Below are 27,523 nucleotides of genomic sequence, written 5' to 3'. Positions count from 1 at the left end.
TGTCCACATGGTACCCTGGGAGGCCAGAAGATGGTGTTGAATTCTCTGAAGCTGGGATTACAGATGTGAGCCACTATGTGAGTCTTGGGAATTGAACCTGGGGCCTCTGGAAGAGCAGCAAGTGCTCTTATCTACTGAGCTGTCTTTCCAACCCCCTGAACTTCGTTTATTTTACCCCCCAGATTGTTTTCATTTCCCGCTGTGATATGTATCTGACTTCTCCAAAAGCCCCCGTGTGTGTCTATCCTCAGCTTCCACAACTTTCCCATTTGCCTTAGTTTGTGTTATACATTCCACAATGGGGCAAAACAACGAATCCACAATGGCTCTAGATGGCTGTAGAAATCATCACAGCCATTTTTTGTTTCTCCATAAGGACTCAGCAAGGTCAGCCCTCTGCAAGCCATGGCCAGCTATTCTGTCCTCCTGGCTTTATGTGTGACTTGCCTGTTTTAGCGCCCTTTCCCACATGGCATGTCCACTTACCAGTTTGACTTAGCTTTGATTGAACAGAAATTGGAATCCAGCCATCTCTTCCTGTTTCCACTGCTCCCACAGCTGTCAGTAACCTTCTGACCTGTCTCCCTGCCACCATTCAGCCCGCACCCTACAGTCTATTGCCAACATCATAGCCTGAGTACTCCTTCTGTACACAGTGAAAGACCCCCAAGAGACCCCAAGAGTTTGGAGCCTGTCAGGGGGAAGGCCCTTGCCCCCAAGAGACGAGACCAGACCACTGGATGCAAGTGCAAGAGGTTATTTATTGTTTACACAGGTACCTGTGGACGCTTCAGTCTTTCGGGGGACTGAGCGTGCCGAGGTTAAAACTCAGGCAGTTTATATAGGGTTGGGGTGGCAAGAAGCAGGCTTACAGAAGCAGAAGCATGGTTACAGGATTTCATTGTTTCATCTAAATGTAGCAGTTGTAGTTAATCAAGGACAGTTGGTTATTCGGGTTGGGCACAAAGAATACAAAGAATTCAGTTATGACTATCTCAGCATACTGGACACTGTCCTGCTGACCTTGCTTTGGTCCAAGCTGCAGACCACAGCTATCTGGTTGGCGTTGGATGAGAGCAGCACCTGGTTCCCTCCTGTACTTTTCTCATAACTTGACCTTGGCAAATTAGCAAGAGCAATTTAAACAGGCAATAAGCATAGTGGGGGTCTTTCAACAGGACTCCTCCACTCAAAACTCTGCCAGGGTTCCCATTTCCTCAGAATAGACGCCAGCATCCTTACAGAGCCCCACACAGCTCAGCAGGATGGAGCTGATTGCCACTCCTCCTTGTGTAGAGACTCTGCTCACTTTTGCCAGACGTTCATTTGAAGACTTTGCTTGGCTGCCTTCTCCACTCAAATGTTTCCTACTGATGGGAACTAGTAGTTGCTCTCTCAGTGAACCAGCCCATGCTATCCTGCCTTTTATATGAACCTCTTTTCTGTTTGAAAAGGTCTTATGTAGCTCAGGTGGCCCAGTTGCTATTTAACTGTTGACAACTTGGGGAACTGCAGTTCCTCCTTCCTCTCCCTCTCCAAGCACTGGGATTATAGCTTGTGCTGGCCTGCCTGCTTTATGCTACTCCAGTTACGGAACTCAGGCTTCATGCATGCTAGGCAAGCACTCTCCCAGCTGATCTACATCCTTAGCTCTACTCCTTTGTGTGGATATGGGTGTTCGGATACATGTATGTTTTTGCATGTGGTGGCACATGGACACATGTGCGTGCATGCTTTTTGAGGCCAGAGGTTAACCTAGGGTGTTGGTTGTTAGGAGCTATCTAAACTTTTTTGAGACAGACTCTTACTGTGTAGCCCTGGCTGGCCTAGAGCTCACTATGTAGAACAGGCTATGTAGAATATGGTGACTCTCTTGCCTCTGCCTTCTAAGTGCTAGAATGACAGATGTATGCCACTATATGCAGATTAATAGAGGATTCGAACTCTGTATATCGATTATATGGAAGTCTGTATTTGTAAATAAAGTTCTCTTTAAAAGACATTTTTAGCTATTACTAATTTTGGTTTATATTTTTGAAACACATTTTTACTACATTTATTTATTTATTGGGGGGGAGGGGCACAAAGGCATACCATGGTGTTTGTGGAGTTCTTTCCTTCCATCTTGTGAATTCCTGGACTAGAACTCAGGTCATCAGACTTGGAAGCAAGAATCTTTAATATGATGAGCCTTCTCACTGACCCGTGATTGAATTGTCTGTTTAGAACCATTCCTCCTTTCTATTCTCTATTTTGCACATTAGGGCTGACTTACTGGAAGCTGGAAGAGAAGGACATGTATCACTCTTTGCCTGAAACTTTGGAGAAGACGTTTGTACCATCTACCCCAGAAAGGCCACTGAGCCAGGTAATGCAGAGTACCCCGTGTGTGTGTGTGTGTGTGTGTGTGTGTGTGTGTGTGTGTGTGTACTTTTTTTTATGATTGTAGACAACTTTGCCATCATAGATTTTTGCATTGTTTCAACTTCTGAAATGCTGAAGAAAGCATAGACTTAAGAGTCAGACTCACTTTTCAATTATATCTCATTTTATTGCCTATATAATCTTAAAAAGGTCACTTTAAAATGGAATTAAGCTGGGTGTATTAGTACATTTCCTTAATCTTAGCATTAAATATGCTGAGGTAGATGGATCACTGTGAGTTGGAGGCCAGCTTGGGCTACATAGTGAGACCCTTTCTCAAGAAAACAAAACAACAAACAGAAATCCAGGCTGGGGCGCAAACTCAGTCAGTACAGTGTTTGTCTTGCAGTCACTGTGATCCCCGAGTTTCATCCCCATAGTTTGTGTGTGAGAAGCCTTGATTGGTAGCACATGCTCCTCATGCTGCTCTGGGGAGGTGGAGCTGGAGCCAGGCAGACTCAGTCCATCTGTCAGGAAGTCTCTGGGGCTGAATGGTCAGTTACTCTGTCAAGAAGTCTCTGGGCTGGATGGTCAGTCCATTCAACAAAATGAAGACATCCCCTCTTCCTCTCCCCCCAAAATTAAACAAGGAAACACAACAAGAAAGAAAACATACAAAAGTGAGAGAAATAAAATAAAACTCAAAAAAAAAATTTTTTTTTAAAGCCATGGGTGTAAATAAAGTAGGAAGCTCGATGGCCAGCTAGTCTAGCCTGCTTGACAGAATTGTAGCACAGTGAGAGACTCTATCTCAAACAAAAGGTGGAAGATGCTTAAGGAATGACACCAGAGGTTGTCTTTGATTTACACGCACTCAAGCACCCACGCACCCACATTCCCATCCATTAACATAAACACAGACAAACAGACAAATACTGACTTCTGGTAAAGTGTGTATATTAGTGCATGCCTACAGTACTAGCTAGCTGCTTGGTAGGCTACAGTGAGAAGATCACATAGATCTGAGAGTTTGAGACCAGTCTAGGCAGCAGAGAGACCTTGTCCACATCACCAACGAAAAAGTCCATAGTGCTTTTGTGGGATTTGGTAGGGTCTCAGTTTAAAACACATGGTGGTTGGGAAGATGGCTCAGCAAGTAAAGGTACCTGGCACCAAACCTGACAACCTGAATTCATTTTTTGGGTCCCCATATGGTGGAAGGAGAGAACTAACTATTCAGGTTGCCCTGGCACATGGCTGTGAGTGGACATACATGTACATTTATAAACATAATACAAATTTTAAAGGTCTGTTAAATACCTCTCTCTTTCTCTCTCTCTCTCTCTCTCTCTCTCTCTCTCTCTCTCTGTGTGTGTGTGTGTGTGTGTGTGTGAGAGAGAGAGAGAAAGAGAGAGAGCATGACTGTGTCTTTATTTGTGGTTTTAGGGCCTGTGGAGGCCATAAAAAGGTATTTGAAATCCTGGAACTGGAGTTATGGGTGGTTGTGAACTACCTGCGGAACTATCTTGCTAGCTCTGTTCTTGTTTATTGAGACAGGTTCTCATGTAGTCTGTTGTAGTATATATAGCTGAACATGACCTTGATTACCCAGATCTTCCTGTGCTCACTGTCCTTGCTCTGTTCTGGGGCTACAGGTATTGCTCACCTAAAACTTGGTATTTTTAAAAAATACAATAATTTTGGCTGGAGAGATGGCTCAGAGTACTAGATGCTATTCCAGAGAACCCAGGTACAACTTATAACTGTTTAACTCCAGTTCCAGGGGATCTGATGTTGCCTCTATAGGGGGGTCAAGAATGCCAATGGTACCCAGTCTTCTATGCAGGCAAAACACCCATACACATTAGAAGAGAAAAGAAAAGCCCCCACATGATAGGGTTCTATAAGAGCTGCCAATGCTCTTAACTGCTGAGCCACCTCTCCAGCCTTCAAACACTGGTTCTTTCGAGTAGGGAGACTATTAGTTTTCCATTACTGTGAGAGAATGTGAAAAATAAGCAATGTAAAGGACAAGAGGCTTACTTTGGTTCATGGTTTCAAGCTTTCAGTCCATTGTCACTTGGTCAAATCGCTTTTTGGGTTGTGGTGAGGCAAAGATCATGGACAGAACAGAGAAAGACTGTTCTATGAAGTGCAAGTTGTGACGAAAAAGAGAGGAAAGAATATGGGTCCTAGTGCCCTTTAAGGACATGCCCCTGGTGACCAAACTTTCTTCTATTAGGCCCCTTCTCCTAGGCCCCACCTCTTCAAGGGTCCAGTGGTGTCATTGTCAGTTGGGATCCAGACCGTATCAGGGACCATCTAGGTTCCAATATCTCCTTAGTCCCCACTATTAGGAGATAATCAAGTTTCCATTCTGAAGGAGACTTCATCAGAAAGGTCTTCAAAGCTGTTATTAATTTGACAGTCTATTTAAAATCTTACACAGATTTTTTTTAAAAAAAGAGATTTATGTATTTTATTATGTATACAGTGTTCTGCCTGCATGTATGCATGCAGGCCAGAAGAGGATATTAGATCTCATTACAGATGGTTGTGAGCCACCATGTGGTTGCTGGAGATTGAACTCAGGACCTGTGGAAGAGCAGCTAGTGCTCTTAACCTCTGAGCCATCTCTCCAGCCCCTCACAGATTTTTTTTTTTTTTTTAAGGCACTGATGTCAGCTTTTTTCATTGTTGATAATACCATTTAAATCATTTTGTTTTGCATCTTTAAGTTTAGTGCCAGTAATGAGATGTTTGTCTGTCCCTGTCCTACCCTAGAACAAAGTAAAAGCAAGGAGTTTCTTGAGGGGGTCCTTACCCTTGTTTCCATCCCCAGTTATCTGTTGACTGTCAGTAGGATGTTCTCTTGAGCCTCATCTGCCCTGGAGAGCTAAAACCCACTTTCCCAACAGCCATTGAGTCAGCTTGAGTGCTAAGGCCTCACCTTGATGCTTGTCAATCTTATTTCCAGGTCCTGACTCTGGATCCAACCATACACATGAAGCCAAAGGAACAGGTTGTGGGGACTCGGCCCCATGGCTTTTTGAGTGCTCTTGATGACAGAATATCCTTTTCACCAGACTCTGTTCTGGAGCCCAGCCTGTCTAGTAACTCTGATATTGACTCGTTTTCACAAGCAAGTCATAATGCTTCTCAGGTATCTGGGTTCCCCAAATACCCTTCAGCTATGAAAGTATCACCTGTGGACACTTGGAAAAACCATGCATTCCAAAGTGAAAGTAGGACCAGTTCCACGATCCCTTCTCTCTATACCATCACTAGCAACGATACCTCAGTCAAAACTGTAGATGAAGAAAACACTGTCACAGTGGCTTCTGCCTCAGTCAGTCAGTCCCAGCTTCCAGGTACAGCCAACAGTGTCCCAGAATGCATTTCATTGGCTTCCTTGGAAGATCCTGTGATGTTGTCTAAGTATGTATTTCAGCAACTGGCTTATATTGTTAATAGACTTGTGATGTCTAATTGAATGATGAAAGTGATTTTCTATTGGACCACAGTGAAATATAAAATGAAATATAACCAGTGTGTGTTTTTCAGTATTGACAACTGTGTTGAAGTGAAAGATAGTGTTGACAAAGGCCAGGTATGGTGGCACATGCCTGTAATCCTGGTACTTTTGAGGTAGAGGCAGGTGGAGCTCTGTGAGTTCAAGGCCAGCCTGGCCTGCATATTGAGTTCTAGGCAATCCAGGGCTACACATTGAGACCCTGTCTCAAAATAAAAAGCAAAGGTGTTGACAGAGGCATCCTGTAAATGGTAACTAATCAGAATGCTTCTATATCTAGAGCATATGGGCACCTGTTGTGTTTTCTGGGGTGGATGGAGGAACAGGTTGTACTCTGGTTATGAAAATGACTGTAGTGTATGTGGGAACTACTTTTCTCATCACTGTGATTAAATACCTGGCAAAAGCGTCTTAAGGAAGGAAGGGTTTATTTTGGTACACAATTTGAGGAGATACAGTCAGTCCATCACCATGAGAGGGTAGGATGGTGGGGTGGGGGGGTCATACCACGACTACAATTAGGAGGTACAGAGAGATGACACTAATGCTCAGCTTACTTTGTCCTCTTTGTCCTTTTTATTTAGTCTGAGTCCCCACTATCAGGGTGGGCCAGTTAAACCTCTCTGGAAGCACCCTAATAGACACACCTGTGTCTCCTAGGTGATTCCTGTTGACAGTGAAGATTAACTGCCCCAGGTCCATCCTTTGAGATATCCCTGAATCATATGACTTGAATGTCTTTCTGGGTAGAGGATGCACTGTCCTAAGAGCGTCTTTCTTACCAGCAGAATCAGGCAGAACCTCAAGGAAAAGCAAGCACGACACATAGCAGATCTTCGAGCTTATTATGAATCAGAAATAAGTAGTTTGAAACAGAAACTGGAGGCAAAAGACATCTCTGCTATTGAAGAGTGGAAGAAGAAAAATGAAATTCTTGCAGACAGGTGAGACTACCATGGAGCTACTGTTTCTCCAACTTGGATAGATTGCTTCCACAAAGTATATTATGGAGTAGTATAAAATGCCATGAAAATGTGCTTCGCATCTGAAGACGTACCGCAAGACATGTAAACTAGGACATGCTTAGAGACATAAGGGACTAGTTTTAAAGATTTTTAACTAACCTCATTAATTCTCTCATAACTGACACAAGCCAAGCCTTTTTGTTATTTTGCCTTTTCCTTCCTTCCTTCCTTCCTTCCTTCCTTCCTTCCTTCCTTCCTTCCTTCCTTCCTTCCTTTTTGAGTTTAGGAGTGAACCCAGGGCCTTGTTGTTGGTAGGCAAGTGCTCTACCACTGAGCCAAACCCCAATCCCAAGCCATGCCTTTTATGTGAATAAAATTCTGAAGGAAGTAGAGTTAGCAAATAAAGAGTAGTATCATTTGTAGGATCTTTACTACTGTGGAGCTCTGGGGAAAGGAAGAATTCTGGGGTTTGGGCTGGTGAGGCAACTAAGCAGGGAACACATTTCCTACCAAGCTGGGTGAGCCAAGCTTGATCCCTGGAACTCACATAGTGGAGGGGAGAAACTGACCTCAAAACTTGTCCTCTGACCTCTACACACTCTGTATGCACTCACATACACATATAGACATGCACATACAAAATAACAATTCTAGCTGGGCAGTGGTGGCACACACCTTTAATCCCAGAACTCAGGAGGCACAGGACAGCCAGGGCTACAGAGAGAAACCCTGTCTCGGGCTAAATAAATAAATAAGATGAAGAATTCTGGGACTTTGGAGGCTGGGAGTATAGCTCATTAGTAGAATATTGGGCTTAGTGCCATGAGACCTTGTGTTTTAACCCTAGTTTTATACCAAAAAAAAAAAAAAACAAAAACAAACAAACAAAAAAACAAAAACAAAAACAAAAAAACAACAACAACAAAAAAACCTTTTGTGTGTGTGTGTGGCATTTCTAAATTTATTTTTTATGCCCTTGTCATGAATAACTTTACTACTGTTCTCTTAAGTCTACAGAGGCAACTTTGCCTCCCAAAAAGGTACGGGAATGCAGGGGGGATGGACTTGAACTTGCCTCAGGGACTGCTCTGCTCATCTTGCATGTGGTCATACTCACTGCTTTACTCCTTTACAACACCATTTAGTATTAGAGACCAAGTGCTTCCAACTTAGAACTGAGTGGGATGTAAACAGGTAGAGGTTTAGGTGAGCAAGCAATGAGTGCCTAAGGCAAAAGAAAAAAAGACACCCCTTGAAAAGAGGATACAGGGGACCATAAACCTTGTCTAGTGAGTAGCTTAGCTTTCAGAACTTAAGAAAAACCAGGCTTTATACTAAATAGCTACTAGCTGCTGTGTTTATTAACATGGCTGTTTGAGGGGCTAGAGAGTGGGCTCAGTGGTTAAGGGCATCTGCTGAGCTGTCTCACTTGTTTTCTTAGGTGAGAGTTGTAGTGTTTTGAAATGCATGGGACTCTGGAGATGGGCCTCTTGGCTTAAGAATCCCATTGAAGGGCTGGGAATGTAGTTTAGTAGCAGTGTGTATGCTTTGTTCGCAGGAGCTCTATCTTCAGCACCTGAAGCAAAACAAGACTTCCCTCCTGTGGTATTTAACTCTGGTTTTGTGTAATTCACAGAACTGTGAGGCTGACTAGTGGGTCACAAAGTAAGACTAAAGGCAGGAATGTTGGGGAGGAGAACCTGTGGGAGGGATGGCAGGGTAAGGAGGGAGACAAGGGGCGGGTAAAGAGATTGTACCATAGAACAAATTTAACCATTAAGACAAACAGAAAAGATTAGGCTGAAGAGATGGCTAAGTGGTTAGGAATGCATACTGCTCTTCCAGAGGACCTGAGTTCAGCTCCCAGCACCGATGTCAGATGGCTTCCAGGGAATAATGGTTACCAGAGAGGATCATTCGGACACAGTGTAGCCAGTTGAAAGTCTTTATTCCAGTTGGCTGGGACTACATCCAAGTGTTCCTGGACCTGGGTGTGGCCCTGAGCGTCCAGAACATATTTTTAAGGGCAGAGACCTCATCTAGACATCTCTTTTGGCAGCTGCAGAGTAAGCAGTTTGAAACAAGCAGTTTAACAGAAGCTAAGATAAGCAGTTAGCAGGAGGAGGTTCCATACACACAAGCAGGTTTAACAAAGGGTAAGATAAGTTAGCTAGGATATCTTGAGCTTTGATTCCTAGAACTGAGTAGGGTAGTTTTCCATGGGATTCTAGTTAACTGGAAATGGCCTCAGAAAGAATATAAGATGGAGGAACTCTGCACTGCCCTGTCCCGTCACAATCTGGTGTCCTCTTCTGGACTCTGGACCCCTGTACAAACATGTGTCCCCTACCCAAAAACAACATTTTAAAAGAAAAATTGTGAGGCTGAATGTAAAATGCTTAACCTAGACCTTGCATGTAATCAGTGTTAATCTATTCTTCATAATTTGCTATTTATCATTAAACACTGAGTCAGATGGTGACTGAATTTTGTGGACCTTGTTGAAGTCTGTGATAATCATGATTTAGGGGCTGGAGAGATGGCTCAGCAGTTAAGAGCATATATTTCTCTTCCAGAAGGATCCAAGTTCACTTCCCAGTACCCATGTTAGGCAGCACACAGCTGCCTTTAACTTTAGCTCCCAGGAATCTACTGCCTCTGATGATATTCACACACACACAGACACACACACATAGACACACACACACGCACACACAGACACACACAGATACACACACAGATACACACACACAGACACACACCGACACACACACACACACACACAGACACACACACAGATACACACACACAGACACACACAGACACACAGACACACACATGCACACAGACACACACAGACACACACACACAGACACACACACACAGACACACACACGCACACACACGCACGCACGCACACAGACACACACACACAGACACACACACACACACACACACACGGCATATACAAATCTATACACATGATTAAAATGAAGTAAACTATGGAGCTAGAGATGGCTTAGCAGTTAGGAGAGCTGACTATTCTCTCAGGAAAATCCTAGTACTCTCATAGAAGCTACTAACTGAAATTCTAGTCTCAGGAGATCCAGTGCCCTCCCAGGCACTACAGTACCTATATGGTAAACAGACGTTCATGCAGGCAAAACACCCACACACAAAAATAAATTCTCAGCCAGGTGGTTGGTAGTACATTCCTTTAATCCCAGCATTTGGGAAGGAGAGGCAGGCAGATGTGTGTGAGTTTGAGGCCAGCTTGTTATACAGAGTGAGTTCCAGGATAGCCAAGGCTGTTACATAGAGAAACCCTGTCTCGAAAAACCAAAAAGTAAAATAAATAAAAACAAACATAAATAAAATCTCAAAAGAGATTAGTTAAAGAATAAATGCTGGGCCTGGGTACACCTTTAAATCCAACACAGAAAGGCCAGCCTGGTCTACAGAGTAAGGAAGTGAGTTCCAGGACAGCCAAGGGCTGTTATACAAAGAAACCCGGTCTCGAAAAGAAAAGAAAAAAGAAATCATACATCAGTACTTCAGGACTGGGGAGATGGTTCAGTTGGCAAAACACTTGAATTGTAATTGTAAGGGCATGATATTGATCCTATGGCCCACGTAAAAATGAGCCAGGTATGGCGGTGCAATTGTAATTCCAGGGCCATGGAGGAGACAAAAGGACCCTGGGGCTCACTAGCTAGCCCATCTAGTCTAATTGGTGAGCTCCAGGCTAAAGAGAAACCTTTCTCAGAGGAGGTAGGTGTCATTCTTGCAGATGATAGCTGATTCCTCCAGCTTCTACACACATGTATACATTTAATAAAAAGATCAGTGTATTAATGTTGAGTTTAAAACAGCTCAGAAGGGTGCTGGGCCCTGACTCCAAAAAGCCCAGCTCTTTATATCCTTGACATGCATGTGTTCAGACAGATTTTTTTCCCACACTAACATCAAGCTATTTTTTGTACAGTTTTCTCTATTTTAAAAATGTAACATGTAAATATCAAATTATGTATAGCAAATTCACTGTTTTAAGTGTGCAGTTCAGTGGCTGAACTATATTAACATTATTGTGTAGCTATCAAGTACCATCCATCTTCAGAACCATTTTCCACTTGCAAAGCAAACTCTGGTTAAGGTGACTGTTGCCAAGCATGGCAAACTGAGTTCAACCCCTAGGACCCTCATGGTGGAAGGAGAGACGAGATTTCTGTGACTTGTCTTTCACATACACACACACACACACACACACACACACACACACACACACACACACTACACTAAATAAATGGGAGAAAAAAAATAACACCCTGAAATTCTGGTCTGGGGATGTAGCTCAGTTGGTAGAGTGCTTGCCTAGCATATGTGAAGTGCTGGGTTCAATCCCCAGCAGGCATGTCAATAGATGGATGTTGGAAAAAGAATGAAAAACAAAAAGCAGTTAAGAGCTGAAGCTCTGTTCTCTGTAGATCATTATCCCCATTCCACCCTCTCCCCCCTCACACTGGTTACTGCTGTCCTGTTTGTCTCTGAATTTGAACACTGCATGTGGAACAAGTTTTTCTTTTTCTGTTTGTTGTTATTTTGGTGCTGGTGATGGAACCCAGGCTCCTGCAGAGGCTAGGGATGTGTTTTGTTACTGACATGTCATGGCAGACTTATTTCAGTCAGCACAGCCTCAAGACTGGTCCATGGCATTAGAATTCCCCCTTCTCTGCCAGTGGTGGTGGCTCTTGCCTTTAATCCCAGCACTTAGGAGGCAGAGGCAGGGAGATCTCTGTGAGTTTGAGGCCAGCCTGGGCTACAAGAGCTAGTTCCAGGACAGGCTCCAAAGCTACACAGAGAAACCCTGTCTTGAAAAACCAAACCAACCAAACAAACAAACAAAAATCCCTCTTCATTGGGGCCTAGTAATCATCGTACACAAATGCCACATTTGGGTTTCTGCTGAGGGAAACACTTCAGCTCACCTTTACTATTAGGAATTACTATTAGGAATGTATCAGTTTCTACTTTTTTTTTCTTTGGTGCTGATAATCAAGGTCTCATGCTGTATTATAAACTAAACTCCTTCCTGTGGACCTTTTTGATCATTGTTTTGCCAGATTATTTTTAGGTACTAGATGATCTGGGATACACTTATACAAAAGCAGCATCCTGGGCCTTAGCTAACACCTGAGAATTTGCATATACTCCATGTGGGCAAACCTGGTAGGTTTGTTGAATGTTCTTAAGAGAAATTATTTTGTTTTCTAACTAATTCTAAGTTTGCTTTTCTTAGATGTGGCCAATTGGATAGTGCATTGAATGAAGCTACTAGTCGTGTGCGAACTCTTGAAAATAAGAATAATTTGCTAGAAATAGAAGTGGTAAGTGCTTGTTTTGGAGGCTGGTTTAGCTCTAGTGTCACAATGTCTAAAAAGTATGCATCACCACAATTTTTAATTCTCTTTACTGGGTGTATACATAGGAGTACAGAAGCTTTTTAAAAAAAAACCTTGTAGCTCCAGTTGTCCTGGAACTCACTATGTAGACCAGGCTGGCCTTGGACTTAAAGCACAAAAGTTCACCTACCCTCTGCCTCCCAAGTTTTAGGATCAAAGACATGCACCATTATGCCTGGCTTAAACTTTTATATTATTTTTTTCTCCTACTATATTATGTTTTATTTTATTGGTTTTTTGAGGCAGGGTTTCTCTGTATGTAGTCCTGGCCTGTCCTGGAACTTGCTCTGTAGACCAGGCTGGCCTAGAACGAACTCACAGAGATCTACCTGCCTCTGCCTCCCAAGTGCTGGGATTAAAGGCAGGCACCACATGTCAATATGCTTTATTCTTCATATATTGCCTTATAAGCAAAATTTTGATGGAAAATGCCTGTTTTGTTCTATACATTGTGTTTGCTTTAATGCCCAGCCCCCTTCTGGGTAGAATTCAGGGCCTCACCAAGCTTGGCCAGTGTCTAGTAACTGTGTCACCCCAGTTCTTAGTTGGCTTTGTCTAAATGATGAACTCCCGCAAAGTTAGGGGTTAGCATCTTGTTTAATCTTCCTTTGTGATACTTTGTTTAGGGATGGGGTCTTGCTGTGTTCTAGCTTGGGGTGGTCTTGGACTTGTGAACATAAGCAGCCTTTGCAGTTCAGCCTTCCAAATCAGTTAGACTGCAGGCAAGAGGAGTGTGTCCAGCTTTAATCTTATATCATGGCATCTTGTGGCCTGACACTGTATGTTATTCCAGAAATTGAATGAGTGCTAACAAGTAAGATAAGTTTTTCATAGAGTATGGTGAAGAAGCCCAGCCCCAACATACTAATGTTGAGTAGTATATTCTACTCACAGTTTCAGAAATCCTCTGATGTTTGTGGTTATTTTCTTCATTACTGTCTACGCAAGTCCTGGAATGATTGTATCCCTATATACTTGTGTTCTGTCTCTACCTTTGGGTAATATCATGGAGTAGTGCCATGAGAGTGGTCCTCTCTAGACTTTGTCCTGGGACACAATAGGATGTCAAAGTAGCTTATTTCCACTTGTATGTTTTGTTTCTTTATTTTAATGTCCATAATTTATTAGCTAATACTGAGGCACTGTTTTCACTTGGAATGATTTACCTCTGTCATTTCTATGTAGAATGATTTGAGAGAACGCTTCAGTGCAGCCAGCAGTGCCTCCAAAATTCTGCAGGAACGAATCGAGGAAATGAGAACGAGCAATAAAGAAAAAGACAACACCATCATTCGGCTAAAATGTCGGCTGCAGGATCTGGAAGAAGCATTTGAGAATGCTTACAAACTCTCAGATGATAAAGAAGCAAGGCTGAAACAAGAAAACAAAATGTTTCAGGATGTAAGTACCCAACCCAAGAGCTTAGCACTGTGGTTGCCATCTGAGTTCCTCTGACAAAGCAGCTTGAGGGAGAAAGAGTTGATTTTGGCTTACAGCTCCACAGGGATAGTCTGTCATGATGGTAATGCCATGGCTGTAGGCAGGAAAGTGTGGTGGCAGGAGTCATGGTCACATTGTACACAATGTATTCATACACAAGAAGCAGAGAGTGAGCAGGAAGTTCTTTCAGGCCATAAAAAAAAAAAAAGTGTGACTCAGTTTCTCTAGGTAGTCTCCACAGCTTTCCTAAACACTGCCAGCAGCTTAGGGACCAGGTCTTCAAACAGAAGCCTGTGGGGACTATTTCACATCACAACTACAGCTGGCCATAAGTAACGTCTGTAGCCAATGTTCTCTCTGAAGCTGCGATGACATTCTAGGTACATTCTGGTCTAAGGTAACCGCTCCTAGCTTCGCATAACCCTCCTGGTGGAAGCGGTTACTGTCATCTTGCAGCAGGAAGTCAAACCTGTAGAAAGATGGCTGAACTCCCTTACTTCTGTTTCTAGTGTGTCAACTTTTATGTCTCTGGCAGGATAAAATGAAATGATATAAGCCAGATTCAGGACAGACCTGTTTTTTTGGGGGGGCAGGGGGAGGTGGTCTTGCCATGTAGCCCAGGCTGGTCTTGAACTCTTAATTTCCTTGCCTCAGTCTCTTGAGTGTGTAGTAATAGGTGTTCACTCCCATGCCTGGTTATTTGCTATTGTTGTTTTTGTGTGTTGCCTGCTGCCTCCCCAAATCCCATTCTGCAGATAGAATCTAGGACCCTAATGATATGTGTGTGTGTGTGTGTGTGTGTGTGTGTGTGTGTGTGTGTGTGTGTTCAAGCTGTGCTGCCAATAGAGCTGTCAATAGACGCTCATGGTCCTTTAGATAGAAAGACAGGATGTTTTGTTTCTTGTTTCTTTTTTTGAGACAGGCTTTCTCTGTGTAATCCTGACTGTTCTAGAACTGGCTCTGTAGATCAGGCTGGCCATAAACTCAGATCTGCCTGTGTCTGCCTCCCCAGTGCTGTGATTAAAGATGTATAGCACCATTGCCCAGTTCAGTTTGATTTATCTTTTTTATTTGTTTGTTTGTTGATTTCAAGACAGGGTTTCTCTGTATAGCTTTGGAACCTGTCCTGGAACTCACTCTGTAGACCAGGCTGGCCTTGAACTCACAGAGATCTGTCTGCCTCTGCCTCCTGAGTGCTGGGGTTAAAGGTATGTGCCACATTTATTATGTGTGTGTTTGTATGATGTGTGTATGTGAGTGTTGGCATGTGTGTGTGGTGGTAAGAGGATAACTGTCACGGGTTGCTTCTTCCACTGTGGCTTCCAAGGATCAAACTCAGGTTTACACATCAAAAGCTTCTGCTCTCTGAGCTGTGTGGTCAGCTCAGACTTGAATTTTTTTTTTTTTAAGATTTACTTATTTTTGAATGTTTTTGCCTGCATGTATGTGCACTGTGTGCATGCTTGATATATAAAGAAGCCAGAAGAGGACATCAGATGCCTTGCAACTGCAGTTAGATGGTTGCAAGCTGCTGAGTGGGTGTAGGGATATGAACCTGGATCTTCTGGAAGAGCAGCCATCATTCTTTGCCACTGAGCTCTCTCTCTAGACACTATGTTGAATTTTTTTATATTGATTTAATTTCACTTAAAATTTTAGATCAATAAAACATTGATATGGGGGAGCTGGAGAGATGACTCAGTGGTTAAGAGCACTGACTGCCCTTCCAGAGGACCCGGGTTCAATTCCCAGTACCCACATGGCAGTTCACAACTATCTCTAACTCTAGTTCCAGGGGACCCCATACCCATGGCAAAACACTAATGTACATGAAATAAAAATAAATAATAAAAAAAAGATGCTGGATTGGGTTCTAGGATGTATATTTTTTCATAAGGTTTCTTTTTACATTTTATGTATTTATTTGTGTATGTGTGTGTACATGAATGCACATATACCATGGCACATATGTAGAGGAAAACTTGTGGTCCTGAGAATCAAAATCAGGTTGTTGTCTTTAGGCAGGGGCCCTTACGTGCCATCTTGTTGGCTCTCTAAGATAGTTGTTGGTGTTATTATTATTATTTCCTGGATTCTTAAGTTATAGTACTTAAATGATCTGAAATCGTTTTGTGTTGGTCTTTCTGGTAGCTTTGGTGTGCTTCTTTCTTTGGTTTTAGACTTTATTGTCATAGAGTTACATAGACGTGGTTCCTTGAGTCTAAATGGGAGCCAGGTGAGCTGGTGAGATGTTCAGATGCTGTAGTAATTAACAGCATGGCTTTTAGTTGCTCTAATCAGTGTTGGACTTCTGCCTTCCAGCTATGTTGTTGTGATCAAGCTGCTCTTTGTCACCTATTTATTTTTCTCCTCTGGAGACTTTGAGGTTCTGTGCTGTTGGAAACGATAGTTTGTTTCCATGTTCATTATTTTGTGGGGCACCTAAGGGATTTTTACTCTGGGAATTTTGTTTTCTAAGTTTTTCTTTCTGTTTTTTTTAGAATTTTTTTTTTTTTTTTTTAAAGACAGGATTTCTCTATGTAGCTCTGGCTGTCCTGGAATTCACTCTGTAGACTAAGCTGCCTCAAATTCAAAGAGATCTGCCTGCCCCTGCCTCCTGATTGCTGGGACTAAAGGTGTGTGCCACCACTGCTCAGAATGTTTTTGTTATTTTAAGAACCGTTTCCACACTTTCTGTCATAGCAATGTGTTCTGTCCTCATCTTGGGCCTTTCTGGGGCTCTCACTGTGTAGGTCTGGCTGGCCTCAAGGTTATCATACTTCTTCTTCAGCCCAGAATACGGGATTACAGGGTGTACCACAGTATATATTACTAAATAATACCATAGTTTTTTGTCATTGCATTTTTATACTATAGAGTAAATGTAGGAAAGTATAATAGAATTTTAGGTAACAAAAAATTTAAAAAGACAGTACAAATACATTTTACTATTATGTTGAGAGTTTGTATTGCTGTTCTGTTTTGCTTTTAAAATTGTTTCATACACTGGACATTGGGGGTGCATGCCTTTAGTACCAGCATTTGGGAGGCAGAGGCAGGTAGATCTCTGTGAGTCCAGCCTGGTCTACAGAGTTAGTTCCAGGACAGGATCCAAAGCTATACAGAGAAACCCTGTCTCGAAAAAAAAAATTGTTTCATACTTAAAAAGTCTTTGAACATTTTATCAGGAATTGTCTTATTCTTTTTTTCCAGAACTGCTGGTTCTGTGTTGGCCTTTCTTTCCTGACATTGGCAGCTTGAAGTTCTTTTGTTACCTGTTTAGTTCTGTGATATAACTCTCTGTTTTCTTTGCAGCTCTTAGGAGAGTATGAATCCCTTGGAAAAGAGCATGGGCGTGTAAAGGTAAAGGGTGGAGGCTCTTGTACTGGGATTTCTGTAGGGGCAAATGGCTGATGCTTTCCCCATCCCTCCATCTGGAGCTGTTTGAACCAGTCTATGCATTTGCCCTTCTTACATTGATATCTTTGTCTGCCCTACTTGACTGACACCTTTGTGAAATCTGCTAATTTACCAAATGCTATTAAATGGCTCTTGCATTGATGTGATTTGAGAAGAAACTAGGCAGAAGAATTTACATAATGTACAGGTCCGGAGATCGTCTGGTCCCTGGACATGTAAAGTTAACATTTTCAAAGTATTACTTTATGGAGTAGTAAGAGTTTATCCAATGTGTCTGAAATCATAACTAAAGGACTGTTTTCTGAACTCAGTGAAGCCCCAAAGTAAGTAAGCTGTCAGTAGTTGCAGCCAGACTATTGCATATAGTAGGGATTATAGATTGTAAGGTTAGTGGAAAGGCCTGTCTGTGTAGCTACAGCTAAGACTGAGTTCAGAAATAAACCAGTGTCTGAAACATCACTGAAAGTTTTTGTTGTGCCATTCTGCTAAGCCTTCAGTCACGTTTGTAGCTAAAATAGATCCATCTTAATGTGGGGTTGCTTCTAGTTTCGCAGGCAATGGGCTGCATCTGTTAGAGCCTTGGGTATGGGCCAGTGTTTATGCTATTGCTTCCCCCTTGAGTTGCCTTGATTGGTTTTATGATGATGCCATCCTTCCTGAGTTCCATGGTAATTAACAGCTGGCTATTTAGCTTTATATCACACGTGTTAAAGTAAAAGTTTCTGTCTGCATGCATATCTTCAGTTATGTAAATTCTTTCTCCCTGTAGGATACATTAAACACAACTGAGAACAAATTGCTTGATGCACATGCTCAGATTTCTGATTTGAAAAGGTAAGTGTCCTACTAATAAAACATGCTGATAATTGTCCTTTGTTTTTGTCTTGACAGCTAGGAAAATATGCTGTCTTCTGAGGCCATTTAAATAGAGAAGTAGTTATATCCTAATCCTTGGACATGGAAATATGTTACATTTTAGCTCAGGAGATTATTAAGTGATTAGAATATATTGGTGGTTGAGCCTTAGGTGCATGCATTTTCCAGACATTATGCATTTTTTTTTGAATAATGAGAAGTCTGAATGATAACTACTAGAAGGAGTTGGAAGAATCAATCTAGTTCACTGAGTTATTCATGTGCTCCAGAAGAAATGAAATTCTCGAGATGTTTGCAGTAACCCACTTCCTTAAAGACTTGGCTTGGATCATGTATAGTAGCATATATCTTAATCACAGCACTCAGGAGGTAGAGGCAGAGGTGGATAGATCTTTTGGAAGTTCAAGGACAGTGTAGTCTACAGAGTGGGTTTCAGGACAACCAGTGTTACACGGAGGAAGCCTATCTCAAAACAAAACTAAAAACCAAAACCAGACAAACAAACAAACAAAAAAGACCTGGCTTGGAGACTATTAATGATCTGATCTGACTTGCTTACCTAGGTCGTAGCAATCATAAATGATCCATACTGCAAATGATTAGAAATGTCTGAATTAGGGCTGGAGAAATGGCTCAGTGATTAAGAGCACCAGAGCACCCGAGTTCTGTTTCCAGTACCCATGTCAGGTGCATCACAATCTCCTGTAACTCCAGTTCCAGGGAACCTTTGTACCTATACCCATGAGCACATGCTAACACATAGTCATGCACATCAACACATTGTTAACACTAACTCTTTTTTAAAAAAGGAGTATCTAAATTAGTTTCTTTAACAGTTGTGTTTGGATCAAATAATATCCCAAGTTTAGAAATTCACTGCAGTCTGAAGGATTTACACAGAGTAGAACAGCAAAATGCCTAGACTTAACCATCTGCCTGACCCATTCAATCCTTATCACATTGGCTGGATTATCTGTCATGTTAGAGCCGTTCCTTCTCAAGCTTGGTGACAAGTCCCTTTTCCCTCTGAGCCATCTCACTGGCCCCATACACAGAGTTTAATGAAAGGACAGAAGGGCAGATAAGTACAAGCCTGATGACTTGAGTTTGATCCCTAGATTCCACAAGGTGGCAGGAGAGAACTGACTCTTGGGAGTTGGCATCTGACTGTCCCGTACCTACAGTGGCTGGCTTATACTTGCATTCTTGAGCATGGGTGTGTGAGCGTGCACGCACACAGGCTAATTAGAAACAGTTGGCTGGGGTAGTTATGTTCTGGTGAGAGAATCGAAGGTGGCTTTTTTTCTGAACATGGCACAAACGAGATAAATTGCTGCCTCATCTCTGGGGTGAGAGTTGTTAGGAATATTTTGGCTTTTGCCTCTTTTAAAAATTAGGTTGCTGGTTTTTTAATTGAATTTCTGTCCTGCTTCACAGAAGCCTGCTTACCCTTTTTTTTCTTTAGTAGTCTATGAAATGCTGCTTTGCAGAACCCAGTATACTTGCTATCCTGCTTATTTTCCCTGTTTTTGTTTTTTTCCCCTTCTTATTTTTCTTTTAGCTTTTCAAAATTTACTGGTGCCATTTTACTGTGAAGGAAGTTTCTGGGCAGCAAGCTGTCATTGCCTTCCTAAAGAGGGAAGATTAAGTCTCATCTGGTGTTTGATATGTGTTTTCAATCTGTGGCACTGTGTTTAATTTGTCTTACCGCTTTTGACCCAGGCTGATCTCCAAACTCGAAGCTCAGGTGAAACAAGTAGAGCACGAGAATATGCTGAGTCTCCGTCACAGTGCTAAAGCTCCCACGAGGCCATCCCGGGCCAAGTAAGTGACTTCACGCAGTGTCCTTGCAACAAGAAGTAGTGCATGCGTGTCTCTGATGAGGCCCTGTGTTAATTAGGAAGCCAGGGCTAAATATCCTTTGGTCTTAGGTGTTCATTAAAGTCACAGTCTGTGGGTGTCATTCACATCCCTACAGAGAAGCATTTTTGAGGCTAAGAGAAGCAGACTCAGGTGGGCATTGTGTTCTTTACGCTTTCTCCACCGAGCAATGACAAAAGAACTCTTGACTTCTGAACCATCTCTCTAGCCCTAAGCAACTTTTAATGAGAGTTACATATATATTACTCTATTTCTATGTCTTTTCAAGTGTTTCTTCCTCATATTTGCCATCATTTTCCTGCTTAGTGAGATTTAGCTTTCCATTCCAGAATCCTTTTGTATTCTTTGTTCCTTTGCTGAGGTAAACGCCCATGTGGACAGTTTGCCATTAACTTTTCTCCACTGTCCTTGTCAGGCATGGTGGCACTTACCTTTAATCTCAGCATGTAGAGGCAGAAGCAGATTGATCTCTATGAGTTTGAGTCTATCCTTTGTGGTGAGCTATCCAACTTGATCTACAAAGCAAGTTTTGTGCCTGCCAGGGATACATAGAGAGACCCTGCCTCAAAAACAAAACAACAAACTTCAATGTGAACAGCATATTTCTTTCTGTAAACTCTATTGATTTTCTGGTCTTTGTAGTGTTCTCCCATAGCTTGAACCCTATCATCCTTTCTGATAGGTGTAGATGGCATTGTCCTGTGTCCCAGTCAGGTAGATCTCTGAGTTCAAGGCCAGCTTGGTCTACATAGTGAGTTCCAGGACAGCCAGAGCGACATAGTGAGAGACCCTGTCTCAGAAAAAAGGAAAGGAAAAGAAGGAAACAAAGCCTCTAGTGTGGGAAGGATTTTTGATTTATTTATGGTTCCTGCTTCAGTTAGAATTGCAAAGGGGTGGAACTTCATTTTGGCAGCTGCCTCTCTACTGACAGCTGCAGAGGAAGCACATTTTATTACCTGTAAGTACAAGGACACTGGACTGGAGAGCATTTTAAGGCCTTAGCACTAAAACCCTACATATTTTTCTTCTGTTAATGGAAAGAAAGACCTTTGAGGATGGATCTGTATTAAGCTGTGGTTTTCTGTTTTAGTTCTTTTAGAATTAGATTTATTGTAATCTTTGGTTTAGTTTTCATTTTTGGCATAGTCTCACTATGTAGCCCTGGTTGGTTCTGCACTCACTTTGTAGCTCAGGCTAGCTTCATGCTTATAGTGGTCCTCTTTCCCCTGCCTCCAAATGCTAAGATTAAAGTAATATGCTGCCCGGCACAATGTTAACCTGGATGGCACATTTACAATTTGGTTTTTAATTCTGATTTTTGTGTAAAGTATATTAATAAGTAGATCATTATTTCATAGTGATTGTCTGTGAGAAAGAAATTGTGATTTCTAACCTAAGCTGTAATTGTCAAAACAATTTTTAGAGCTTTGTTGAGTAATTATAATAGAATATAATGAATTCTTTTATCTAAAAGAAAACTTAGGCATTGGAGAGATGATATAGTAATTAAGGGCACTCACAGCTCTAGAGAACTCGAGTTCCTCTCAATATCCATTTTGGCATCAAACAGTTGCTTGTAACTTCAGCTTTGGGAGATATGACACCCAATTTTGAACTGTGGGAACTGCACTCGAATATACAAGCCCACACTCACAAACACTCAAATACCTATAATTAAAAAATAAAATGTTCTTTACCATTTTTTTTTTTATAAAGTAAAGAAATGTGATCTGTCTCAGCAGGTAAAAACAGTTGCCACAAAGTGTGATGACCTGAGCTTGAACCCACACAGTGGAAGGGAAGAACCAGCTCCTAAAAGTTTCCTTCTGACCTCCACATGTGAACCATGACATACATGTATACCCACCCCCCACGATAAAAACATTTAATAAGTCTTAAAATTGAGCCCGATGTGGTGGTGAATACTATTACTTGCAGTCCCAGCTTTTGGGAGGTGGATAAAGGAAGATGAGTAATTTAGGGTCATCCTTGCTTCCACAGTCTGGGCTGTGTAAGACCTTGTTTCAAACAAATAAAAACATAAACCAAACCAAACAAAAGTAACCAAAGGTAAACACTGAATTTCTGAGATGAAGCAAAAGAAGGGGCATAAAGGTGGGGGTAGGGAGTCCTTCTGTAAGTTGGGGGTAGGGAGTTTTTCCGTAGGTTGGGGGTAGGGAGTCCTTCTGTAAGTTGGGGAGTAGGGAGTTTTTCCGTAGGTTGGGGGTAGGGAGTCCTTCTGTAAGTTGGGGGTCCTGTCGATTGGGATGCAAGGTGCCAGGATTGTAAGGATGCCACTTGTTCATACTGTTACAGGCAGGAGGCAGAGAGTGTGTGGCATCCAAAGGCCTGACCCCAGTGATCTCTTCCCACCAGAGAGGCCCCTTATCCCCTAAGGTTCCATAATCTCCCAAACAGTACGAGGACCAGCTGTCAAAGCACATGAGCCTGTAGGGGATGTTGACATTTACACTGTGATATATGGCCTGGATAGTCACAGCAGGAAGTTATACAGCCCTAGGTGAAATTATGGACTGATCATACATGACTTTCTAAGCCATATGCAGGCATTTGGATTTTGCCCTAAATCTACTGAGAATCCTCTCAATTTTAGAATTTTTTGGGGCAGAGTCTGTCTGTGTATCTCTGGCTTTGTAGACCAGGCCGGCCTCAGTCTGATCCTCCTGCTCCTTTATCCTGAGTGCTGTAATTAAAGGCATGTGTCATTTTGTCTGGCAGAGATTTTAAAGATTGTGTGTGTGTGTGTGTGTGTGTGTGTGTGTGTGTGTGTGTGTGCGCGCGCGCGTGCGTGCTTTCCATTTGCCATGGTATACATGGAGGCTAGAAGATACCTTCCTGAAATCAGTTCTTTGCTTCTACCTTTAAATGGATTCCAGGGTTTAAACCTAGGCCATTAGTCTTTAGTCTTTTGAGGTAAGTACCTTATGCACGGAGCAGGCTCCCTGGCCCCTGAAGATTTTTGTATAAAAAACAATGCCATCTGACTTGCTTTTTTAAAATTCTTGCCATGAGAAAGAGATGAAACGGGAAAGCATGGAAACAATGAGATGAGTTAGGCCATATCAGTGCAAGGAGAGCCGGTTAATGAATATCTGGTATCTCTAAGACAGGCCAAGGAGGACGCTCCATGTACAAAGGTGCTTGCCACCAGGGCATGTATCCTCATGGTAGAAGAAGAGAGCCAACTTCCAAGAGTTGTCCTCTCACTTCTACACATACACCGTGACATGTCTGTGTATGTACAAAATAAATAAATGTAGTAAGATTAATTTTTTTGAATTACAAGAAGAAAGTATTTGAAAGCTTATGGAGATGGAATCTACAGAACATTGGTGTGTCTTGCCTGGTGAGGCAGGAAACCAAGAACACCAAAAGCTGCCATGTGTTGAACTGAGGAAGAGATCAGAGTGCCTAGCAGGGGGAATTTTGCCTGGGATTTGCGCGAATTTGAAGCAGTGTGGGCAATTGTAAACTTAGGTGTGGAGATCAAAACTCCTAGCTTGGAGTTCCAGCATTGGAGTCAGTTATTTGCCAGCAGTGCTTCCAGCTACGAAAGTGATAGGAAGTGAGTGGCAGTGGCAGTGGGTGCAGGACAGAGCTCCTGTGTTGGGTAGAGGAGTTTGGCAAAGGAGCCTGTGGAGCAGCTGCAGGAAGTGAGCAGGGGAATTGAAGCAGACACCGGGCAGGCTGAGAACTGAAAAGGCCTGTTGGAGTTGCAAGCTGGTGGTGGGGAGTGAGAGGTGTTTGAGGTGTATTGAACACAGCCTACACATCCAGCTGCTGGATGAATATGCTTACTCAGGGTGGCCATGTGTGAAAGGAAAGGCTTGGCAGGCTTAGCTTTTAGGCCAAAGCCAGGCTACACTGTCATTTTTTGTGATGTGTATGACTGAGGGATTTTAAGTGTTTGGGCAGGGCTGGGGCTTGTGTGGCTCAGTTGGTAAAGCACTTGCTCAAGAACATGAGTTTTGTGTTCCAGAGCCCACATGAAAAATTGTAGATGTGGGGCTAGAGAGACAGCTCGGCAGCTAAGAGCACTGGCTTCCAGAGGACTGGAGCTTGATTCCAGCACCCACAAGATGGCTCACAAGTGTTTGTAATTCCAGTTCTAGTGGAGCTGATACCCTTTTCTCACCTCTAGGAACACCAGGCATGCATGTGGCATTCAGATATGCTTGAAGGCATAACAGTCATACATATAAAATAAAATAATAAAGTTAAAAAATGCCAGGTGTGATAGTGTCTCTTTTCATCCTAGCACTGGGAAGTTGGAGATAGGAGGATCCCTGGAACCCACTGGCCGCCAGTCTAGCCCAATTGGTGGATTCTAAGCCAATGAAATGCCCTGTTTCAAAGGAGGTGGACAGCCTTTTTGAGCATGACCTCTGAGTTTGTCCTTTGGCATCCAAGTGAACACACACCCATAAGAAATATTTGGGGCTGAATGTGGATGTGCAGGCCTTTAATCTCAGCACTCAGGAGGCAGAGACAGGCAGATCTCTGAATTCAGTGCCAGCCTTATCTATATAAATGAGTGCCAGACCGGCCAGGGCTAAAGGACTGTATTTTGTTGACTTAAGGAAGAAAAAACAAACAAACAAAGGAAATTGATTCACTTATGTATCTTTCTGCTTTTGCATAACAATAACAAAGTTGAGTCATTGGTGATGAATATTGTTTGTCCTGGAAAACCTTAAATGCTATTTTTTTTTTTTTGTTCTTTTGCCCTTTGTAAAAAAAGGTATTACATATTACAAATGTCTCACCTGTCAGTTTGTATTAATTTTGAGAGTATATTATAGAGCAATAAAAAGCTAGTTGAGGAAGAAATAGAATACTTTTTTCTTTTCAAAGTGCTGGTGACTGGGGCCAGCGAGATGGCTCAGTGGGTAAAGACCCTTGCCACCAAGCCTGAAATGAGTTCAAACCCTGGATCCAGGTGGTGAAAGGAGAAAACCAACTCATACAATTTGTGCTCTGAGCTTCATAAGTGCTCTATGGCATGTGCATACCCCTACCAACACACACACACACACACACACACACCACACACCACACACCACACACCACACACACAAAACAGAGCAAATTTCTGAAAAAGCAAATCCATAAGCATTTATTTGGGAAATACAGTTTACTGGGGTCTTTATGTCAAAGATCCTTCCACTTGTAAGATAGCCACATGTTCTTTTAAGTCTATACAAAGTCAAGCTGATGTGCTTTCCAGGTAAGTCGTAACGGTTTCTTCTGTCATTAATAAAGTAACCTGAAAATATTACAACAGAGTCATTAAAGAGCTGGCGATGAGACCCAGGGCCTGGAAAATGCTTGATAAACAGTTATTAATGAGCTACTTCTTATGACCCCCAACAGGAAATAACTAATACCAACTTCAGCATGTACAATAGTTCTGAGTATCTCTTGGGATCTTACAAATGCAATCAGTCTTAAAATTATGTGCAGGAATGCTAAGCACGGGTTAAGAATAATGGCTTCAGTGAGCAGGGAACTATAGGGCTGACGAGGCTCAGCAGGGCTTTAATTGTATTGGTAGGGAAAATAATCTAAGGGGTGTAGAACAGAGAATGAAGACCATGCCCAGTATCAGTACTTTGAGCATTACCTGTGTGTCTATCATGCTTGGAACCTTTAAAAGAAATGTATACGTTTTGAATTGTGTGTGTGTGGATATGCACTTGCCACTGCTTTTATGTGGCAATCAGAAGGCCACTTTCAGAGGTCAATTCTCTCCCCCCCTACCATATGGTTCTGGGGATCAAACTCAGGACTCAGGGTTGGTGCCAAGCACTCTCACCTACTGAGTGATGTCACTGGCTCATTCGTGTGTGTGTGTGTGTGTGTGTGTGTGTGTGTGTGTGTGTGTGTGTGTCTGTGTCTGTGATTTTTACTTTAATGAACAGGAAAAACAAAGGATGAATTCAGAATACAAAAGATCTATCACAACTCAGTAAGAAAGAGACAGTTTCCTCCCTAGAAAAATGGTAAAGGGTGTTAAGGTACACAGAAAAAGAAACAAAGAAAACAGCCAATAGCAATGAAAAGATGCTCATTGTCTTGAGAAATCAGGAAAATGCCAATTAAAGTAGTAGTATATATCATTCCCGTCATCAGGCAGGCTAGACTTAATTTGTTCCAAAGTTTTGCAAAAGTGAAGAAAGGAACTTAGAGACCAATGGCCGACTGCAGACGGTAGGCCTAGCAGATGATTTTCCAGAAGACTGAAGGTTATGGGTGTACCCCACATTTCATGTTGTTTTTAGAAATTTAGATCACTTCTTCCATATGTTAATTGGAGAATTGTTGAAACAGCACCTACCATCAGGAGACAAAATCAGAGTGGAGAAATGACTGACAGCTCTGCACATAAACATGAATAAATCACAAACATACTGTTGAGGAGAAGACGTATTGAAGGGTGTGGATAGCATGCCCTTGTTTAACAAATGCAGCTATACATATGTATACAATGTTATGTCTCACAATTAAAAACAAATATGGCCAAGATCTAAGCATCTGTTAAAACCAAGAGTAGGTAGGTGGGTGCTTGTTGTAGTGTTCTGTGTAATTTTCTAAGAATGTTCAAAATGTTTCTTTATTTCAAAATTGAGGGAAAGGGGCTGGGGTGTTGCTGTGGCAGAGTCTGTTTAGCAGTGCACAGGGCCCTGGGGCAGGCCCCTGCTCATTAAGAGACCTTTTTTGAAAGGACAAGAGTGACCTGGGTTAAAGTGAAAATGGAGGGGAGGGCTCCTGGCAGGTTAGGTGCGGAAGGAGTAGAGAGAAAGGCAGTGTGTTCTCTTAGGGTCTTGCTTTCTCTCTGAAGTTGGACATGAGGTTATCCCAACTGAAGTCCGATATGCAGGTCTGTTACAGAAGCGGAGCTTGCTCATCAAGTGGAGGGCATGTCCACTGAGGATGGGGTTGCTGGGTAGGCACAGTTAGCAAAGCTCAGCCATGGGAATGTGAACAGGAAGTAAGGTGGCTGTGGTCAGTCAAGTGGGAGGGTTTCGCTGTTGGTCAGATGTGAGAGTTAGAGTCAGGGTTGTGAGTAGTTAAGGAGGCAGCTGTGCATGCCAGAGTGGACAGAGGAGCTAGTGAAGCTAGGATTGCTGGGGGAGTGGGGGGCCGTGGGCTTGCTGGCTCGTTGCCGGGACAGGCAGTGCTTGGCAGCAGCAGAAACACAGAAACAGGAAGTGGGAGAGCTGTGGGGTGCCAGTTTCTTTAGCACTGTGATCACTGATTATGACAGAATCTAGCCGAGTCCTTTGAGGTAGATGACCGAGTAGACTGAGTCATTGGGTCTAGATGTCAAGGAGAGCTCTTGAGGTTGCCTAGTGTGGTGGTGACAGTAGGTCTGGAGATGAGGTAGGTTAGTACTGGTTAATTGTGTCAGTTTGACACAAACTGGAGTCATGTGGGAATTAGGAACCTCAACTGAAAAACTACCTCTATTAGATTGGTCTCTAAGCAAGTTGTAGAGCATTTTCTGATTGACATTCATGTGGCAGGGCCTAGTTAATTATGGGTGGTACCCCCTTTGGGCAGGT

At 42.5% G+C, this 27,523-nt stretch overlaps 1 protein-coding gene across 1 annotated transcript in view; it reads left to right on the top strand.

The window, feature by feature from the left end:
- The window catches only part of Mphosph9 (M-phase phosphoprotein 9), a 59,986-nt gene that overhangs the window by 19,561 nt on the left and 12,902 nt on the right, over positions 1-27,523 (top strand). The window contains exons 7-14 of the mRNA XM_051205061.1: positions 2,265-2,368; positions 5,342-5,802; positions 6,685-6,840; positions 12,158-12,245; positions 13,506-13,721; positions 17,076-17,123; positions 17,950-18,014; positions 19,779-19,880. Of these exons, the coding sequence (XP_051061018.1) occupies positions 2,265-2,368; positions 5,342-5,802; positions 6,685-6,840; positions 12,158-12,245; positions 13,506-13,721; positions 17,076-17,123; positions 17,950-18,014; positions 19,779-19,880 (1,240 nt within the window). The remainder of the gene's footprint in view (positions 1-2,264; positions 2,369-5,341; positions 5,803-6,684; positions 6,841-12,157; positions 12,246-13,505; positions 13,722-17,075; positions 17,124-17,949; positions 18,015-19,778; positions 19,881-27,523) is intronic.

Source organism: Phodopus roborovskii, unplaced genomic scaffold, assembly GCF_943737965.1.
Source record: "Phodopus roborovskii unplaced genomic scaffold, PHOROB, whole genome shotgun sequence".
Classification (NCBI taxonomy): Eukaryota; Metazoa; Chordata; class Mammalia; order Rodentia; family Cricetidae; genus Phodopus; species Phodopus roborovskii.
This window is presented reverse-complemented; position numbering and strand designations above follow the sequence as displayed.